The sequence below is a fragment of the Lycium ferocissimum genome, chromosome 4 (assembly GCF_029784015.1).
Source record: "Lycium ferocissimum isolate CSIRO_LF1 chromosome 4, AGI_CSIRO_Lferr_CH_V1, whole genome shotgun sequence".
Classification (NCBI taxonomy): Eukaryota; Viridiplantae; Streptophyta; class Magnoliopsida; order Solanales; family Solanaceae; genus Lycium; species Lycium ferocissimum.
Genome location: NC_081345.1, coordinates 27,644,824 through 27,664,253, shown reverse-complemented (window position 1 = coordinate 27,664,253; position 19,430 = coordinate 27,644,824). Strand labels below are relative to the sequence as shown.

The 19,430-nt window shown below is 34.7% G+C and overlaps 2 protein-coding genes across 5 annotated transcripts; one reads left to right on the top strand and one right to left on the bottom strand.

Annotated features, from left to right (window-relative positions):
- Positions 1 to 7,031: 7,031 nt before the first annotated feature.
- LOC132052071 (receptor protein-tyrosine kinase CEPR2-like) lies at positions 7,032 to 11,686 on the top strand. Of its 2 annotated transcripts, XM_059443426.1 has the most exons (4): positions 7,032 to 7,538; positions 8,389 to 9,916; positions 10,040 to 11,044; positions 11,162 to 11,686. In XM_059443426.1, exons 2-4 carry the CDS (start codon positions 8,485 to 8,487, stop codon positions 11,533 to 11,535), a joined length of 2,811 nt encoding a protein of 936 aa, XP_059299409.1. In that variant the 5' UTR covers positions 7,032 to 7,538; positions 8,389 to 8,484; the 3' UTR covers positions 11,536 to 11,686. The 2 variants fall into 2 exon arrangements, with proteins under 2 accessions (XP_059299409.1, XP_059299408.1); XM_059443425.1 differs by having other exon boundaries at positions 7,041 to 7,538; positions 8,389 to 11,044.
- A 204-nt stretch (positions 11,687 to 11,890) lies between these two features.
- LOC132052072 (adenylate kinase, chloroplastic-like) lies at positions 11,891 to 17,797 on the bottom strand. Of its 3 annotated transcripts, XM_059443427.1 has the most exons (7): positions 17,527 to 17,795; positions 16,815 to 16,913; positions 14,952 to 15,080; positions 14,700 to 14,834; positions 13,998 to 14,144; positions 13,503 to 13,577; positions 11,891 to 12,177 (listed from the first exon to the last, which is right to left on the bottom strand). In XM_059443427.1, exons 1-7 carry the CDS (start codon positions 17,704 to 17,706, stop codon positions 12,100 to 12,102), a joined length of 843 nt encoding a protein of 280 aa, XP_059299410.1. In that variant the 5' UTR covers positions 17,707 to 17,795; the 3' UTR covers positions 11,891 to 12,099. The 3 variants fall into 3 exon arrangements, with proteins under 3 accessions (XP_059299410.1, XP_059299412.1, XP_059299411.1); XM_059443429.1 differs by lacking the exon at positions 13,998 to 14,144 and having other exon boundaries at positions 17,527 to 17,797; XM_059443428.1 differs by lacking the exon at positions 16,815 to 16,913 and having other exon boundaries at positions 17,527 to 17,797.
- Between the last annotated feature and the right edge of the window lie 1,633 nt (positions 17,798 to 19,430).

The following is a 19,430-nucleotide window of genomic DNA, read 5'->3' as shown; positions in this document are numbered from 1 at the left end:
ATAGCGCAATAAATTACTGCGCTATAGTGTTTGTCTTTTTTTTTTTTTTTCCGACTCTTTTGGTTAACCCTTCTTTCGTTATACTTTTTGATGTACTTTGACCATAAATTAACCATGCTTCGGGATCCCGAAACTTCAATATTTTATATAGAACCCTACTTATTTTTGTGCAATTAATAAGGTAGGATCAACACATCAAGGATACACAAAAGTTCGGACGGTTTTAGAGGTTGAAAAGTGCTCGAACGCCATTTTCGTTTCAAGGCTCTGACATTAGCTTGAAGTTCTTTACGAATACTTAAACTTGTTCATTAATAATTAATCAAAAGTTAGTCAAAATGGCAGCATTCATACAATTTTTTTTTTTTTTTTAAATTAAATTGCATCATTCATAATCTTGAGTAGATGAAAATACTTAACATACTAATTCATTAATAAGAAACCCAAACTTTTAAAAATACAATCATCAAAGTAAGAAAAAAACTTAAAAAACATTCATCAATTAATGCCCTTGAGTTGATCTTCCGCCACCACCGCGAGATGTGCCACCACCGCTAGAGGTACTTCCACCACGAAAGTTTCCTCCACCACGAGAGGTACTTCCACCGCGAGATGTAGTTTGACCACCATGCCGTAAGGGACACTTGCGCTTATCATGACCAACATAATTGCAAAATGAGCATTTTCGAGTGTATCTCCCGGTGGAACATCCATTTCATTATGAATACGCGAGTATGCATTCTTTCGAATTTACGGATAAATGCTTTATTTGCAACCATTGAAAATGGATCCGTGGCCAATAACTCTCACTACCAAGTGGGTAGAACCTTCCAAATATACGTTCTTGCATAATTTTCAACCGTATATTCCTCGGCCATGTACGAGGAGGCGTTCTTTCCCATTATGATAAAACACTTGAAGGCATGAGAACATGGCATGTGATATGATTGCCACTTGCCACATGTGCATGTTTTTGGAATCTTACAAATTGTGTGAACGTTACCTCCTTTACCTTGGTGCACACTTGTTGTGAGTTCAAATATGCGCTCTGCCCGGGGGTTGTACTCCATCCGGTCATGTTTAAAGCCTTATATTTGTGGTACTCGAACAGCTTTTAACGGTTTTGGCATCCATCTTAGACCTTCCTGCCGCACGTGCTTTGGCCTCTTTTGATCTCCGACGAACCGCTCCACAACCTGCTTAAATGTCATTCTCCACCATTGCGGTGACGGATAGTCCCCGTGCAGATTTCGACAAGCCATTGAATGACTCGCAGCCAAGCTTGTTGTTGTCGACGCATACCCCATCGCCTACCTTCATCCCGGTGTAATGTCCATTTGTCTTTATCAATTGCATTTAACCGGGAAGGCTTCCTCATTCGCCCGCCTAATAATGTCCATCTGCCGTTAAACTTCTTCTCCTGATGCTTTGTTTCAGCCCGCCCACATCCAATTGTAAAGTCTTTGGGATTCGATATGCCTTTTGGAAGTTTTCCTTCAAATGCCTTAAACAATAACGATGGTAGGCAAAGGGTGGCCACCCCTCGCAAATTGAACATATTGTGCAATATGCCGGCATGTGCTCCGTACGATATCACACATATTCCCATTGTGATCCTTAATAACGTGTTGCCTTAAGTAGTCCAAAAACATACCCCACGTACTAATGATCTCATTAGCTGCAATTGCAAAAGCTAAAGGGAATATAGCTCCATTTGCATCCATTCCAACTGCTATTAGCAGCTTTATGTCATACTTCCCGTACACATGTGTTCCATTTATTGATATTACGGCCGAAATGAGCAAACCCATCAATGCATGGTTTGAAGGCCCAAAATACAAAATCAAAAATATTACGGCACACCAAAGCTTCGATTTGTGCTTCCATTCAACAACGGTATTCATGATTGAAGTGTTGTAGAGCAGCCATGTATCTCGGTAACGTCTTGAAAGAGCCCTCCCAATTGCCGAAGACTATTTCATGTGCACGCCTACGCCCAAGATACGCCTTCCTCCTAGTAACAGTTTTGTTATATACTTTCAGGACGGCTCTAATACAATCTTTAATAGGGTACCTGAAAAAGTTGAAATATCAGCATATAACAATAAGTAACATTATATTGACACCAAAAATAAAATAAACTTAGGCGAAGGGGATACCTTGGGGTTTTCCTCACTATCGCTGGATGATGTCACTATATAATTCGGATAATCTGGACCATCCATAGCACGCCTTTGCTTATAATTTGGTGCAACCACCACATTCTCCCTACACAAGAAATTAGGGTGTTTTAACTACTACACATCAAATAACACTATTGATGTTAAAAAAAATAGACGTACCGATAGTAATCAACTGCACCGAAACTTGAGGAAGGACCATCGCTTTGAGTTGTTGGATAGGCTGAGGATGTTCCAACTTTGATTCATCCATCCCGATTGAAAACCGTACGGTCCGATATGATCCATATCGTGTATAACCCCTAAATAATATAATCAACATCATTAGTAGCATTCAAGTGCCACTACACATAATAATAATAATAATAATAATAATAATAATAATAATAATAATAATAATAATAATAATAATAATAATAATAATAATAATAATGTAAAAAATGAATATTTACCACCGCCCACAAATTGCTGACTTAAACTATCCAGAGGCATTTGGCTAGTCAAAATGCTTTCATAGGTACTCATGTCAGGGTAATTGTGTTGATAAGTAGGTTCCGCTTGAGTGACTTCGGCCTAAATTATAGATGGGGCTTCCCGACAAGCCCTAGCCATGAATTCAAGTCGATTAATGGGGACCTTCTATATACATTTCAAGGACGTTTAAAGTTATGCATTTCCTATAATCATAAGGCGCCTTCAAAAAATCAGTCAACGAATCATCGTCTTAAATGTACCACTGTCTATAACTAGTTACACCTTGCGGCGTAAATGACGTTGGATATTTTTCAATTATATTTAGATCAAAATCACTTCTACTAACTTGTAGTCTATTATACAAGGCTTGGAGTAGTTTTAAGAATTTTAAGTCAAGTGGAAACTTAACATGGTATTTTGGGGAAGAATCATAGCGCAAATTGTTTTCCTCGAATATAATTTATCCGTCCCAGAATAAAGAAACTTTAATTCTTGGAACATCTGCCATATTTTGAATAATTTAGGAGGAATACAAAACGCAAAAACTAGATGAAACTTTGAATTTTTTTTTTTTTTTTGCGTTATACGAACTCGGTATTTATAAGATTTGAAGTTTAAATATAGAACCAACGCATGCGCAATTACGGTGTCTTGCAGTGTTACGTCAAATCAAATTAAGTGCGGAGAGTTGCATAACGCATGAAATAAATGCGTTATGGTAGATTCCAGCAGTATAGCGCAGTAAATAACTGCGTTAATGTACTCAGATAGAGTATAACGCAGTAATTTAATGCGTTATACTAGCATAACGCATTATTTTACTGCGCTATACCACTGCGCCATATTGTCACCTCAACTGTCAAACAGAAAAACGTCATGATTTGAATCAAACTTTATATAACGTAATTTGACGAATAGTTGTTACCAACCACACAACATTCCACACAAAATTGAGCTACTATGTCATTTTTTGACCAATTTAGAGATATTAGTCGTGTTATATCGTTCACTCCAGCAAACATATTTGAAGCAAGGTAGGACACAGGGAACTAAATGATGATGATTTTCATTACTCAAATAACCCTAACGATAGATTCAATCGAGAATACAATAATAAAATGACGGAGAGGAGCGGGATTGGCGTGTTAGGAGGGCCGCAAGACCTTTGAGCACAAGTTAGCTTCAGTAGGGCTTAAACGCCCAAAAAAAATGTGCTATGTCAATGCCTCGCGGAACTCCACAAGAGTTTAATTTGGCTTTTAATCGTTTTCGCGAAGAGAACAATCGGATGCAAATACGTTACCATAGGGTAGTATATGGTATACATGGTAGCACAAGATTTAGATCCAAGTGGGATTCGGACTGTGAAATGTCCGATGAAGATTAATAGTTTTCTTACAATAAGGTAAGTAGGTAGGGTCATAAAGACCATCCCCCCCCTCCCAGGGTACTTGGGGGTTTGCAACTATATAAGTTGTCCTTTCTTTGTTATTACACTGCACCATATTCAATGTCGAGTAGTAGAAACTCAGGTTGGTCTTTACTCCTTCCAAAAGAACCAAATAGCAGTGATGATGAGAGTTCAAATCATAGCAGTTTTTCGAGCGATACCAGTGATTTCAAACTAGATGAGCTAAATCCCCACCTTCTTATAGAGCGTAATGATGATTTCGCAAAGGTGAAAAATTCAGATCCGCGGGAATATTATTGCGGTTTACGCCGAGAATGGTCACATCGGCTTGCCGAATCAGAACGTCTTGTTCGTGACTTGGAAAATCTCAACGCTCTAATCCCAACAAGGTACTCCTTAACCATGCCTCAAGTAGGTCCAAAAACTTGCGAGCTTGCCGTGCAAAGGATTAGAAAAGAAAACAACAGGATGCTGGCAAGACGATGTAGATTTTACATGCTAAAGTTGGCCGAAGAACAAGCATCATCAACCGGTAGAGAACTAATTGCTACTGAAAAAAGATGTGTCTTAAGAAACCGCCAATATTTTTCTGAGGACGATATTGAGGACTTGTACTCTGATGATGATTAAAAATGTTGTGATTTTAGTTTTAAGTTTAATATATCATTATGCTGTTATTTTGAAGAATATTAGTATGTTAAGTATTTTCATCTACTCAAGGTTATGAATGATGCAATTTAATTAATTTTTTTTTTTTGTATGAATGCTGCCATTTTGACTAACTTTTGATTAATTATTAATGAACAAGTTTAAGTATTCGTAAAGAACTTCAAGCTAATGTCACCGAGCCTTGAAACGAAAATGGCGTTCGAGCACTTTTCAACCTCTAAAACGCACCATTCGAACTTTTGTGTATCCTTGATGTGTTGATCCAACCTTATTAATCGCACAAAAATAAGTAGGGTTCTATATAAAATATTGAAGTTTCGGGGTCCCGAAGCATGATTAATCTATGATCAAAGTACGTTAAAAAGTGTAACGAAAGAAGGGTTAACCAAAAAAGCCGGAAAAAAAAAAGACGAACACTATAGCGCAGTAATTTACTGCGCTATAGCAGCTAACGAACCGTCTCCGTTAACTACTTTAGCGCAGTAAATTACTGCGCTAAAGGTATTTTCGTAACATTTTTTTTGTTGGGGTATTTTGGTTGAAAATGTGTTTTTTGGGGTCATTTTGGTTCCGGACCCACTACTGCAATTGGTTCTGCAATTTGAGGAGAATATCTCTCATATCTTTTTGAGATTTTTTGGGATTAATGATTGTATTATGTCGATATAAATTATAAATTATCTTATAGTTTGCTCCTAATCCGCCTCCTCTCCATTTCTCTTCTCTCTATTTTCTTCAAATTTTTGCTTGGATTAATGACACATGTCATGATCTCTAATTAATGGTCTAGATTTAATTAATTAAAACAAAACTCTAATCATAGTTAGAATAATTAATTATTTCCATATATTTTTACAATCCCATAATTCCAGATCTACCTATTATCTTTCCTAAATATATCAAAAACTTTTCTTTCTTTCCTTGAGTAAACTTTTGCCGTGCCTTAAATATTTTTATGTCTATTCTTTTTTTCCGTCTTAATATTTATTTTTCTAATTGAATTTGAAACGGACACAACTCCTGTAAGACGATAGAGTAACAGAAAGTTGAGTGCTTAAATTTAATTTGCTCGTACTACTGAAAATATGTTAGGCCAGACTTTTTAGTTTTTTATTTGGCAAATATTGTTTTATAAAGTTCTTTAAGTATGTCATCATAATTCATAGGTCGGAGTTTACTTCTAATTTTCCATCTTCAAATGAGAAGGTGAGTATACACCTATGAGATAAGCTTCAAAATCGAGGGATTAAAAAAAAAAGTAGCAAAAAAATAACAATGATTCACGGCAAAAATTTATTCATGCCAAGAAATAAAAGTTTTAATATATTTAGAAAAAAAATATAATGTAGATTTAGAATTGTGGGATTGTAAAAATATATCTTGGGAGCAAATATATGGAAGTAATTAATTATTCTAACTATGATTGTAGTTTTTACTTTAGTTAATTAAATCTAGTCCATTAATTTTAGACTATGATATGTGTCATTAATCCAAGCAAGAACTTGGGGAAAATGGGGAGAAGAGAAATGGAGAGGAGCCGGATCCTAATCCCTATATATAAATTAGAGTGATTTTAGGACTTCTTAAAACCAATTATACTGAAAATTAATGTTTGCATAATTAGTGCAATTTAATTTGTTCTAGAAAGTATTGCCCCTATATGTAAATTAGAGGGATTTTATGACTTCTTAAAATCAATTATACTGAAAACTAATGTTTGCATAATTAGTGCAATTTAATTTGTTCTAGAAAGTATTGTCCCTATATGTAAATTAGAGGGATTTTAGGGCTTCTTAAAACCAATTATAATGAAAATTAATGTTTACATAATCAATGCAATTTGATTTGTTATAAAAAGTTATCAGCCTTATTTTACAAATTACTAATTTATTCATTATATATAGTTATCTTGATTTAACCCTTATTTAATAGCCTTTGTTTTATAACCATTCGATATCTAAAACTTCATAATCAAATTTTAAGCCGCATATGATCCATTAAAGAGAAAAGCTTCATAATCAAATTTTAAGCCGCATATGATCCATTAAAGAGGAAAGCATACCTTACGAGGAGCTTTCTAGTCTCAGTAGGGATAGAGCCAATATTTAGCTACCGATTTGGATCCAATAAACAAAAAGAATTATAATCCAAAATCTATAAATTAAAAATCTAGCTCTGCCTTTGATTTCCAAGGTTACTATCATTTACATCTAATTGAAGGTGCATAACAAATTTCATTGTTTCGACCTTGGTGATGACTTTAGACAACTTTAACACTTGCCAATATATAAAAGGGAGATCCTCACCGAAATGAGTAGGTCTTAATCTCAATCAACATACGTGGTTTCTAATTTGGCAGTTTTAGAGGTTCTTACAACTCTTCTAAAAAGCTTCTTTATTCATATTTGTCACCTTCTTCTTGCATAACTCAGCTACACTTTCAGACATTGTTTCTTTTATTAATCAGTGCACTAATACCCCACACCCCAACCATTTGCCTTATCTCCTCTTATTGTCTTTTCTCTAATCATTTTTGCCTTCCTACTAAGACCCCATATATTTTCTTCTCACTTACTGGACTAAAACTAGCAAACTCTTCATTCAGAAACTTCTTTTTCTTTTTTTCCATATCTGGTGAGTGACACTGCAAATTCCCTTTTCCTTTTGGGGGTTCTCATTCAAACTTTTGAATTCTTTTGGCTACTGAAGAAAACAAAAGTTTGAAGAGGCAAATATTTGAAGCTTTCTGCTTCTTTATGTGTGAATAAACTCTTCTCAGAAAGAAAATCATCTTACTATTTCAGGTAACTCATATTTTCTTGAATCCTTGTTCATATATATGTTTGTTTTTGAGTTTTTGCTCTTTGTTGTTATGTAATACTTACCTACATAAATGTCCAAAGTTTTTGTGTATATGAATTATGAGATGATTCTAAACAACTAAGATGCATGTTACTTATGTTTTTTTTTAAGGTATACTTTTTTGTTTCTCTGGATATCTCTGTTTCTGTTAAATGTTAATTATTAAAGCTGTTTGTTCTCTGTCAATCAGTTCATTCCCTTGTTTCTTGTTTCTTGTTTGCCTATTGCAGTATGCTATAATTTTCTTGGAAAAAAGTTGTTATGTTATTGTTCATTTGAGATAAGTTTCTAAAAATTGTCAGTGTACAAATATTAAGTCCAAGATTTCAATCTTCTTGGTTATATATTCCTATCCTTTTTTGGGCAAATCAGTATCTTTTTTCATAAACTTAGACAGTCTGTAAATTATGGTAAGACTATACTTTCTGGGTCACTTTAAAGGCAGATAATTTTATTTTTGTAGTGTAATTCACAACTAAATGAGAAATTGACATCTTAACATCAGTTTATTTCCTTCCCACCCCCACCCAACAACACCCAATATGTGTATGTATTTGCTTCTATCTTGTAATTGTACCTGCTGTATCTGTAAGTTTTCTTTTTCTTGAACTGCAATTTTATTTCATATTGGAGAAATATAGTAAAGTATATGACAAACATTTGGTTAGGTATACAGCACTTCTGAAAAAAGACAGCTTTTTGAATTGGATATGTTATTTATTTTATACATTATTTTATATACCATTTTACCTTAGTTTTTGATTTGTGAGTTTCCCACTGTTCTTCTTTCAGCTACTTCTAGGATGGACACCCATCATGGCAATAATGGAGCACCTGATTGGATTTCTCCCCTCATGAAATGACCCTTTTGCCCCTCCAATATCAACAATGGCCAGAATCCAAAAACTCCAAAACTCCCTCCCAATTCTTGCTATTTTCTTGTTTTTGAATTTTTTTGTCCAGCCATCCAAGTCCTTAACTGAAGAAACTCAGGCTCTTTTACATTTCAAAGATCAGCTCAATGATCCTTTGAGTTACTTAGATTCTTGGAAGAATTCAGAATCACCTTGTAACTTTTATGGAATTACATGTGATAAAAATACTGGTCTTATTACTGAAATTTCCCTTGATAATAAGTCCCTTTCTGGAGTGATTTCCCCTTCAATTTTTACACTCCAAAGTCTCACTTCTCTTGTGCTACCCTCAAATTTACTATCAGGGAAACTTCCAAGTGAACTTACCAACTGCACCAATCTCAGAGTCTTGAATGTCACTGGAAATAACATGAATGGAACGATACCTGATTTATCTAAGTTGACTAACTTAGAAGTTTTGGACTTGTCTATAAACTACTTTTCAGGAGAATTCCCAACTTGGTTTGGAAATTTGACTAGTTTGGTTGCGTTAGGCCTCGGGGATAATGACTTTATTGAAGGTAAAATTCCCGAGACTCTTGGGAATTTAAAGAAAGTGTATTGGCTTTACCTGGCAGGCTCAAATTTGATAGGAGAAATCCCAGAATCCATTTTTGAAATGGAGGCACTAGGAACATTGGATATTTCAAGAAATCAGATTTCTGGGAATTTTCCAAAGTCTATAAACAAGCTGAAAAATTTATGGAAAATTGAGCTGTTTCAGAATAATTTGACAGGAGAACTGCCTGTAGAACTTGCAGACCTCTCTCTTTTGCAAGAATTTGATGCCTCTAGCAACCAGTTGCATGGGACGTTGCCTCGGGGAATTGGGAACCTGAAGAAGTTAACAGTTTTTCAAATATTCAAGAATAACTTCTCTGGTGAAATTCCTCCTGGTTTCGGAGAAATGCAAAATCTTGTTGCCTTTTCTGTGTACAGGAACAGTTTTTCTGGTGCATTTCCAGCAAATCTTGGTCGGTTTTCGCCCCTGAATAGCATAGACATATCTGAAAACAAGTTCACTGGTGAATTCCCAAAGTACTTGTGTCAAAATGGGAACCTGCAGTTTTTGCTAGCTATTGAGAACAGTTTCTCAGGGGAATTTCCGAGTACTTATTCCTCCTGCAAGCCTTTACAAAGATTGAGGGTCAGTAACAATCAACTTTCTGGTAAAATTCCTAATGGTGTATGGGGACTTCCCAATGTATTGATGCTGGATTTCAGTGATAATGAATTCAGTGGAACTATGACTCAAGAAATTGGAGCTGCTACTAGCTTGAATCAGTTGGTATTATCAAACAACAGATTTTCAGGTGAGGTTCCAAAAGAACTTGGAAAACTCACAGAATTGGAAAGGCTGTACTTGGATAACAACGAATTCTCGGGTGCGATACCTTCTGAACTTGGTAAACTAAACCAAATTTCATCTTTGCATTTGGAGAAAAACTCATTCTCAGGGAAAATCCCATCAGAATTGGGTGAATTTCTTAGGCTTGCAGACCTGAATCTTGCTTCCAATCTTCTTACAGGTAGCATTCCCAATTCCTTATCAACAATGACCTCTTTGAACTCTCTGAATCTTTCACACAACAGACTCACCGGTACAATACCGACTACCTTGGACAATCTGAAGCTGTCTTCATTGGATCTCTCTAACAACCAGCTATCAGGAGAAGTTTCAGTAGATCTTTTAACAATGGGAGGAGACAAGGCATTTGCTGGTAACAAAGGACTTTGTATTGATCGAAGCATAAAATTCTCGATGAACTCACGCTTAGGTGTTTGTAGTGGGAAGGCTGGCCAACATAAGTTAAACAAACTAGTTGTGTCTTGCATTGTGTTGCTTTCCTTAGCGGTTCTAATGGGTGGTTTATTGCTCGTCAGCTACCTAAACTACAAGCATAGTCATGAAGCAGATGATGAAGAAAAACTGGAGGAAGGCAAGGGAACAAATGCAAAGTGGAAGCTTGAGAGCTTCCACCATGTGGAATTTGAAGCAGATGAAGTTTGTGACTTCGACGAGGACAATTTGATCGGAAGTGGAGGTACAGGAAAAGTTTATCGGTTAGACTTGAAGAAAGGTTGTGGAACAGTAGCTGTGAAGCAATTGTGGAAAGGGAATGCTGTGAAAGTTTTGACAAGGGAAATGGAAATTTTGGGGAAAATCAGGCACAGGAATATAGTTAAGTTGTATGCCAGTTTAGTGAAAGAAGGTTCAAATATCTTGGTTTTCGAGTACATGCCAAATGGTAATCTTTTCGAGGCACTGCACCGAGAGATCAAGGGTGGCAAGCCGGAGTTAGATTGGTATCAGAGATATAAAATAGCACTTGGAGCTGCAAAAGGAATTGCTTATCTACACCATGATTGTTGCCCTCCTATTATTCATAGAGATATCAAATCAACCAACATTCTACTTGATGAGGAGTATGAAGCAAAAGTGTCAGATTTCGGGGTTGCAAAAGTTTCCGGAATTTCTTCTAGGGGATCCGAGTTTAGTTGTTTCGCTGGCACTCATGGTTACATGGCTCCTGGTAAGTTTCAAGAAAACCTGAAATTCAGTGATTCTTGAATTTGCATACAGATGTAGGCATTCTACTACAAAAATGCAACTTTTCTAACATTTGACCTTTTATTTGTTTGCTTGACAGAAATGGCATACACTCTCAGAGTAACAGAAAAGAGCGACATTTACAGCTTTGGTGTCGTGCTATTAGAGCTAGTAACTGGAAGAAAACCAATAGAAGAAGTCTATGGAGAAGGTAAAGACTTGGTCTACTGGACCTCAACTCATTTAGATGACAAGGAAAGAGTCATAGAAGTTCTTGATAAAAAGGTGGTTTCTGAACTTGTTCAAGATGACATGATCAAAGTGTTAAGAATTGCCACACTTTGTACTACAAAGCTTCCAAATTTGCGCCCCAGCATGAAAGAAGTTGTCAATATGCTTGTTGATGCTGAACCTTGGATATTTAGGTCTTCAAGCAAATCTGAGAAAAAGGGGTACAGTTTTTCTGAGGTCTAGTTTTTTCTGTGTTCCTTTCTTTTTTACTTTTCTTTTTTTGTTTTTCCCTGTTAATAGTTGCTATGTAGTATAATTCTCAAGTTAGTTTCAGGTACCTGATATACATAAATATATACCATGTGAAATGATATTCCACTTTATTTGTGTAAAAGCTTGAATTGTGTAAGATGAAATGTTATTTTCTGCTGTGGTTGGAAACTTTAGAAGTCCGATTAATTTGAAATGTGGAAAGTCAAAATGTCTATTATTAAGGAACTATCTTTTCAACTTTGGAACTTTAAGTTTTAATCTTAGCATAGGTCTGTATTAAGTTTGTCTTTCTAATAATCACTTACTCTTGCAAAATACCAGATGATTCATTCAATATCCACTCAAAAATAGATAGTTGGAGCAAAAATGATATACAAGAACACTTCAATACATTTGTATAAGAAGGATTGCAATCAACAATCTGAAATCAAGAAAACCCCTCATTGCTCTATCTTTTGTGATCCTCTTCAGTATTACATTGTACATTTTACTGATTTTTCCTGCTCTCTATCACATTACGGTTCCAAATTTTCCTTACTTTGTTTCAAGAAGTTGAGATAATGCACCATCAATCTGAGCAAATACCTCCTCTTTGGAAACGCTTCCGTCCACCTGAAATTAAAATACTCAGAACACAGAGAGAAGAAGATACAAGTTTAACATCGATAACTGATAACAACACGCTCGTGCATGCGTATGGAGAGTTGGGACGTACAGTACCCTTGTTCAGTGAAGGAGGAGGATAAGTGAAAGGATTCTTGATTAAGTATATTTCCCGTCAGATTGTTTGGTATGAATGGAGAACTAAAAAAAGATTTGCTATTCCTTTTGTCATATTGAGGAGAGATGAATAATATTAAGATAAAGAGCATGTATAGCGCCTCTGCTATGGCTTCCCTTAGGGGTCGTTTGGTAGCTGGTTAGGATTATGCAGGTATTAGTAATGTAAGTATTAGTTATACAGGGTTTAATTATGTAGGTATTAGTAATGCAGATATTAGTTATTATGGGTTTACTTATGCATGGTTTAGTTATGCATAAATTATTTCTTTGAATGTTGGTTTGTTATATTAAAAGTTAATACATATTATATACTTTTTAAAATTAAAATATTTGTTTACAATTAAAATTAAAATATTATATTAAAAGTTATATAAAAATATTTGTTTAGAAAAGGAAAGTAATTAAATGGGAAGTGATAAGGGTAATATTGTCATTTCAACTTTTTATTCATGTATTAGTTATTCCATCTTCTACCCCGCATAAAATATACATAGATTCCTTCATAACTTATACATGTATTAGTTATGCGGGTGTCGAAATTCCAAACCAAACGTCGTACTAATTTTATACATGAATAACTTACTTCCTAACTAGCTATCAAACGCGGTATAAGTATGCAGAAATTAATGCATGAATAAGGTAGTTCTTTACTAGCTACCAAATGTTGTATTATTACGCAGAGAATAATACATGAATAAGTGATCTCTAAACCAGCTACCAATGACCCCTTATTGTTTTACAAAGTGGTGAGGATGGACCAGCCTGAATGAACTAGAACACCATTTAAATCAAATATTTGATAAGCTACTTGTGAAACAAGTCAAATTTATAACCGAAATATTATTCTTTATCAATTAGAAAACCAAACTACTTCTACCCAAGTACTCACCCCAATCCACATTGTTTTCACTGACTAAATTCCTGTTAAACAAAATCTTGGGAACCATCAAAATCCCCAAAAATAGTCAAGCATAAAAGTAAGGAACAAGTTAAAAGTATCTCGTTTGATCATGAGTATGTCACATGTACATTTGGGGAAGTAATCTGTCCATTCACATGTTTCAATCTGCATTCTGGAGTGAAGCAATTGGACAAATCTGTAGCACAAAGAATAACTGGATTGTCTTTTCTTTTTGAGAAGGTATAGTATATACCTGGACTGTAATATCTTGGTACAATGAGAGAACTGATTCCACATTTTGATAGTGAGTTTGCAGACGCAGCTTCACCTGTAAATTGTAATTTTAAAAATAAATAAGAGAAACAATTCTGATTAAAACATAAATTTCTGGTTATCGAAAACTATACTTAAGTCACTCATCTACAAGGCCACTTAAGTAAGCATGGAAAAGGAAAACGAAAATAGAAAAGGAAATAGCTAAAAGAATGACTCAGTTGAACAATAAAACTTAAGACCAGCAACAAAATTTCCAGAAGAATGAGAAACATGGGATTCTTTACAATTTTCTTTTCTTCTTTTCTTTTTTGGGGTGGAAGGTGTGAAAGAAAAAGGAGGATAGATATAAATGGTTCTATTAAACAACCTTATATGAAATAAAAGCTTCATACAAAGGGATAAGTGCTACAGTAAAAATGCCACGAAAGTTCTAAAAAAATTGTAAGGTAAATTTTTTCACGGATTAACGTGCCTTTTCTTCTGTATCATCAAAGCGCTGGGTAAGCCTTGCTGCAATTTCTTCTGTTTCTGGAGGAGAATACTTCAAATGGTATATTTTCCCAGTTACAGGATCTAGTCTACGGCCAACCACTCTATCAACAAGTATCTCTTCTGGTACCTATGGTTCACAACATAATTTGTTCATGTTAACACAATGGTTGATGACTCAATGATGTCACATTTATTCCGAAACGCCCTTCAGTTATTCTACTAAAGAGAAACAAGAATTTTAGAAAAACCATCGATATTTAAAATACGGAAGAAATGTGATTTTGGTCCCTCAATTATTCTTAAATTGTAATGTTGGTCCTCATTATGTACAACTAAGGCCATTTAGCCTTCAATTAGTAAGAAACACATACTTTCGCCCCTCTACCATATAAATATTAAACCATACGACTACTCACTTTTTATGCTAAGAAATGTATTTTGATATTTTTAGTTTGTATTTTATGCTAGAGGAGGAACCGAAAGAGAACAGTTCTCTCAATTGAAGGCTAAATATGTTTAATTGGAATACATAGACCACAAGCGCATTAATCCCTCTAAAAGTTTTTTCAGGTAAATTTTAGAGAAATGATGTTCTATACTGTTCCATTTCGTCCTCTACATTTGACATTAACTAGAAAGAGGTAGAAACAAACTACGAGGGATATCAAAAGTAGAACCTCACTTCCAGAAGAATGAAAAGGTCTGGCTGGACACCAAATTCTTTGAGAGCTACTGCTTGAGACAAGCTCCGAGGGTATCCATCTAAAAGCCAACCCTTCTCTTGAGAGTCTGGATGCATCAACCGATCTTTGACCATCTGAATCAAGGTATTAATGAATAACTCATGAATATAACATTGTGATCTGATGAACTTTTACAACCTATAAAACAGCATGTTAACAAAAGCAGGAATCAGTATGCAAGGTTAACCTACCGTTACAACTATTTCATCTGGTACCAGTTGTCCTTTATCCATATATTCCTTTGCTCGTCTTCCATTTTCAGTGTCTGCAGCAATTTCGGCCCTCAGTAAATCTCCAGCAGCGATATGCACCAAATCATACTGCACATATGAGCTCAACGGAATTCAAATTGTTCTTTCTCACAGAGTAATACATAACAGGGAAAATGGGCAATAAAGGCGTAACTAACATCAAATGCAACAAGCAATATAACTCCTCACAAGTACAAGGAAAGCAATAACGAGCATAGAAATCAAACTAAAGCTAAATTAATCAAAATATGCAGAAGCATCAGTTCAAGTAGCCCTATTGAGTCCTTAATACAGAGAAGAGAAAGTCTGAAATTTAGAGGAAACCATGATGAGGATTCTAAACAAACAAACATAAAGAGACTATAGGGAACAAGGTACTAGTGAATCGTAATAGAACAAGCAAGTTCATGTTATGCTAAGGAACAAGCTAAATATGTGTCACAGATGCTAGCGAGAAGCTTTTCGAGTTAAGCCTAGTAACAGGACAGTGTTATATGGTTATCTTAGTTACAAGATTACAGAGAAATCTAACCCCTCCTCCCTCCCTCCCTTACCCCCCCCCCCCCCACCCACCCACAAACACACACACAAAAAAAATAAAAAAGAGGGGGGAGAAAGACTAGTAATGCAATGAGGGGGGACAAAATAAAAAAGAGGGGGGAGAAAGACTAGAGGATTTCAGTTTCATGCAGATTTTTGTCCAGTAAAATAAAATTTAAGATCATTACGATGGTTAACAGCTGGCTTATGCTAGTATATCAGCTTAAAAGATGCTGATAATTGTGTGTTTTTTAAGATTGTGGAGAAAAGGTGTATTAGCCCGCGACTTACGAAGTTCGCAATGAGGGGAAGAAAGGATGAAAAGATACAGAATTTGGGACACTACCCTGCCAACTCTGTTCCCATGCCCCTCAACATCTGATAATATTTGACTAGTTATCACAACTATTGAGCACTACCAGGGGAAACACAGCAAGTTGCCAGTCACTTTTCAAAGTTCAAAATTTATCAGCATTTGACTCAACTTAGACCCGCAAATAAATTTGTGAACTTCTTTCCTGAAGTGGATACACTGAGGAAGCAAAATAAGCAAAACCATCAGTCTGAAAATGCAGAGACCATGCAACAGACAATAATTATTCCTACTTCAAGCTTCACATCTTCTCCTGCAGGAGTGTCTTTTCCCAACTCCTTATATAGCCAATTAAACCTGTATAAGAGCATACAATCACACATTCTATTATTGACATGGATCTTAATGTATACCAAATTTCTGGAAACTGAATGTCCAATTGATTTACTTAATACAGGCACCTAGACATTGTGTGCCTGATGCAGGAAAGAACACCTTATACAGGATTCCAAAGATCTGGAAAGATGGAGTTTAACATGCTTAGACGCTTTTACTTTGGGAGAGGATTATCTTTTGTGACTAGTGCAACTTAAAATTTGTTATCATCGTTAGAAGATATATAATGGTCATTTTGTCTATATCATGCACATTAGCAAAAGTCCATGGATTGCACATGAAAATTTATCTACTCCATGTTCATGATAGTTCTTTAGTTTGTCAGTTTCATCATTTTGCCTACCAGTAATTCATTTCAAAACACAATCTCTGCCAAAAATCAGTCATTACCAACTTAATCTCTAGTTTATTCAAGTAGAAAATAATCCAAAACTTTTCTCATACAGACATTCCAACAGAGAATTCAACATCAAATTTCAGTTACACTCCGCCGCACCATCTCATAGGTGGACAAATTATAGAAAAGATCCATAGACAGGGAAAAGAATCATTACTTTCTTAGTAATGAGCTCACATTGTGTTCCTTTACCAGAAGCTGGAGCTCCCGATATCATTATCCTCAAAGGTTCTTGCTTTTTCGCAGACCCCACAACCTAAATCAGCAGAATACAATTCAACCACAAATCAAAATTCCCTTCTTGGTTAACAGTCAGCCACTACACAAAGCTATAACCAAAAAATAAATCAATCAATCAACTATGCCATAATGAATCAACTACATCTCAATCCCAAACTAGATGAGATTTACTATATATGATTCAATATCCATTCTGCTCTCTTCGGGGTCATATATACTCCCTCCGTTTCAATTTGTTTGTCTTACTTTTCTTTTAAGCCCGCTACAGGAAGAATGACTCTTTCCTTTTTTGGCAACTCCTTAATTCCAACTTTCCACATGGCATACTTAAGACCACAAGATTAAAGGGCATGTTGTTACATTCTACATATCTTGACCACAAGATTCAAAAGTCTTTTTACTTTCTTAAACTCAGTGTCAATTCAAAATAAGACAAATAAATTGAAACGGAGGGAATATATAGTTAAAACAATTTGAAGTACAAACTTATTCTAAATTCCAACCTATTGTCGCAGTATTGGTGGTGAAGTGTGTATTTGCACCCACTAATGAAGATTCTGGACTGACTTTTGTATACCCAAAAATTAATGTAAAAATCAAAAGGGTATCAAAAGAGTTGCAAGACTTACCAAGAAAGTGGGACTATTTGGTAATGGGATTTTGCTGCATTGAGTTTGGAGAAGGCTATGGTTTGAAGATTTAGAAAAAGGTAATATTGGGAGTTGAACAGAGGAAGAAATAGGTGATGAGTAAGGCTTGTTTGGCTTTGAAGAGACTGCTACGAAGCTCAATGAGCAACACGAAGCCATGGCGCTGCAACTCTCTGTGTGTTTTGTGCAATTTGTAAAGGAATTTGGGACAATTTCAGAAGTGGCTTACTTAACTAACTTTTTACAATTTCAGTACAAGTTTATTACATACACTTTTTTGTGTTATTTCCAACTTTATAAAATACAACAGAATTAATTGACATTAAGGGGTCATTTGGTAGGGTGTGCTACTAAATTTTAGGGGTTGTTTGGTAGGGTGTGCTACTAAATTTTAGGGGTTGTTTGGTAGGGTGAATTATGTAGAATAATGGTGGGATTAAATATTAGTGTAATGTTTAGTTTTGCAAATTTAAGTCTGGTACAAGTAATACTAGTACTATTACTTATCCATCATATTCTTTACTATCCTCAACATTATTAATATACCCTATTCAGTATTATTTTTATACACTCTACCAACGATTCATAGGTATAATGATACAAGAACTAGGGAAACAACCCGCGCTTCCCGCGGTCATGAGAAAAATAACATTGAGTTTATTAAAGAAAATACTTCGATTTATTTCTCATCTTTATGTTGAAAGACCAACTCCTCATGCCCTTTAAGGTGAAATTTAAAACCTTTATGTTGAAATCATTTTTTGTTTCTCAATCTTTATGTTGAAAGACCAACTCCTCATACCCTTTAAGGTGAAATTTAAAACCTTTATGTTGAAATCATTTTTTGTCTCGTGTCAAATTGTGTCGAAATCTTATTCTTGAAGGATGTATACCATGTATTTGAAATAAACACAAATAAAATATAAATATATAAAACAAGAAATTGATTAAACTATACTTGTGTTTTTCACAAACTTTAAACTAATCAAATGTTGGAGTTATGTTCACCTTGCCCAATTAAGTTTTTTTTCTTGATTGAATTAATCATACATGTTTCGCTACAATAAAAAATTAAAAAGAAAGCTTCTTTTCCTTTTGATAGTAAATAATGGTGTGTTGTATAATGATGACTGAAGCTAATCTGCATCATCACAAGATTTGACACTCTCTCCAATTTAATCATGGATAGTTAGCTTCCTTAATTGTCGAAAATAGTGAACGCATTAAGTAATAGCCTTTTCCTCTTATTTTAGTAACGTAAAAGATCTTCTTGAATACAGAAAGTACCACAAGTTAGAAAGAATGACTTTTGAAATTCTTAAAATAATATAAAGAAAAATATTGAGAACAATCTAGAAGATAAATGTGTTGTAAAATAAAGAAAAGAAATAATCATTAAAAGTATATTGCATGATATGTTACAAAGTACAGTTTTTAGTAAATCTCTAATAAGTATAGATTTTACATGAGTGTATGTGCAAATTTTACTATAACCTTTCTACTTTCTAGAATCAATTTTAAATAACTTTCTATATATTATAAGTTGCAAATAATCGAACAAAATCAGAACTGCATAAACTAATTATAACCAAAGAAATATTATTGAAGGTACTGACTAAAAAAAGTAAAAGACTGTCACGTCCTCATAAAATTATAAATTTATAATACTTCTGTATATATATATATATATGTAGGAAAAAAGGTAAAGCTTTTAGCAAATGAAAAGATTTAGAATATGATAATAACAATAAAAAGTGTTTTGGGCTGATTCAACCAAAAACGTTACCTGAGCATTGGTTGAATCATAAAGATCATCATTTACTACTACTCCATGCGTTTATTACTACATTTACTTGGAAGACATTTTTTTTAATTCATTAGTT

What these genes read in the sequence shown, in the direction of transcription:
- LOC132052071 (XM_059443425.1), top strand. Translation starts at nt 8,485, where the DNA reads ATGGCCAGAATCCAAAAACTCCAAAACTCCCTCCCAATTCTTGCTATT. An exon ending in TCATGGTTACATGGCTCCTG is followed by an intron (nt 11,045 to 11,161) that starts GTAAGTTTCAAG and finishes TTTGCTTGACAG; the next exon opens with AAATGGCATACACTCTCAGA.
- LOC132052072 (XM_059443427.1), bottom strand. Translation starts at nt 17,706, where the DNA reads ATGGCTTCGTGTTGCTCATTGAGCTTCGTAGCAGTCTCTTCAAAGCCA. An exon ending in ACCTTTTCATTCTTCTGGAA is followed by an intron (nt 14,145 to 14,699) that starts GTGAGGTTCTAC and finishes TGTGAACCATAG; the next exon opens with GTACCAGAAGAGATACTTGT. An exon ending in TTGATGATACAGAAGAAAAG is followed by an intron (nt 13,578 to 13,997) that starts GCACGTTAATCC and finishes TACAATTTACAG; the next exon opens with GTGAAGCTGCGTCTGCAAAC.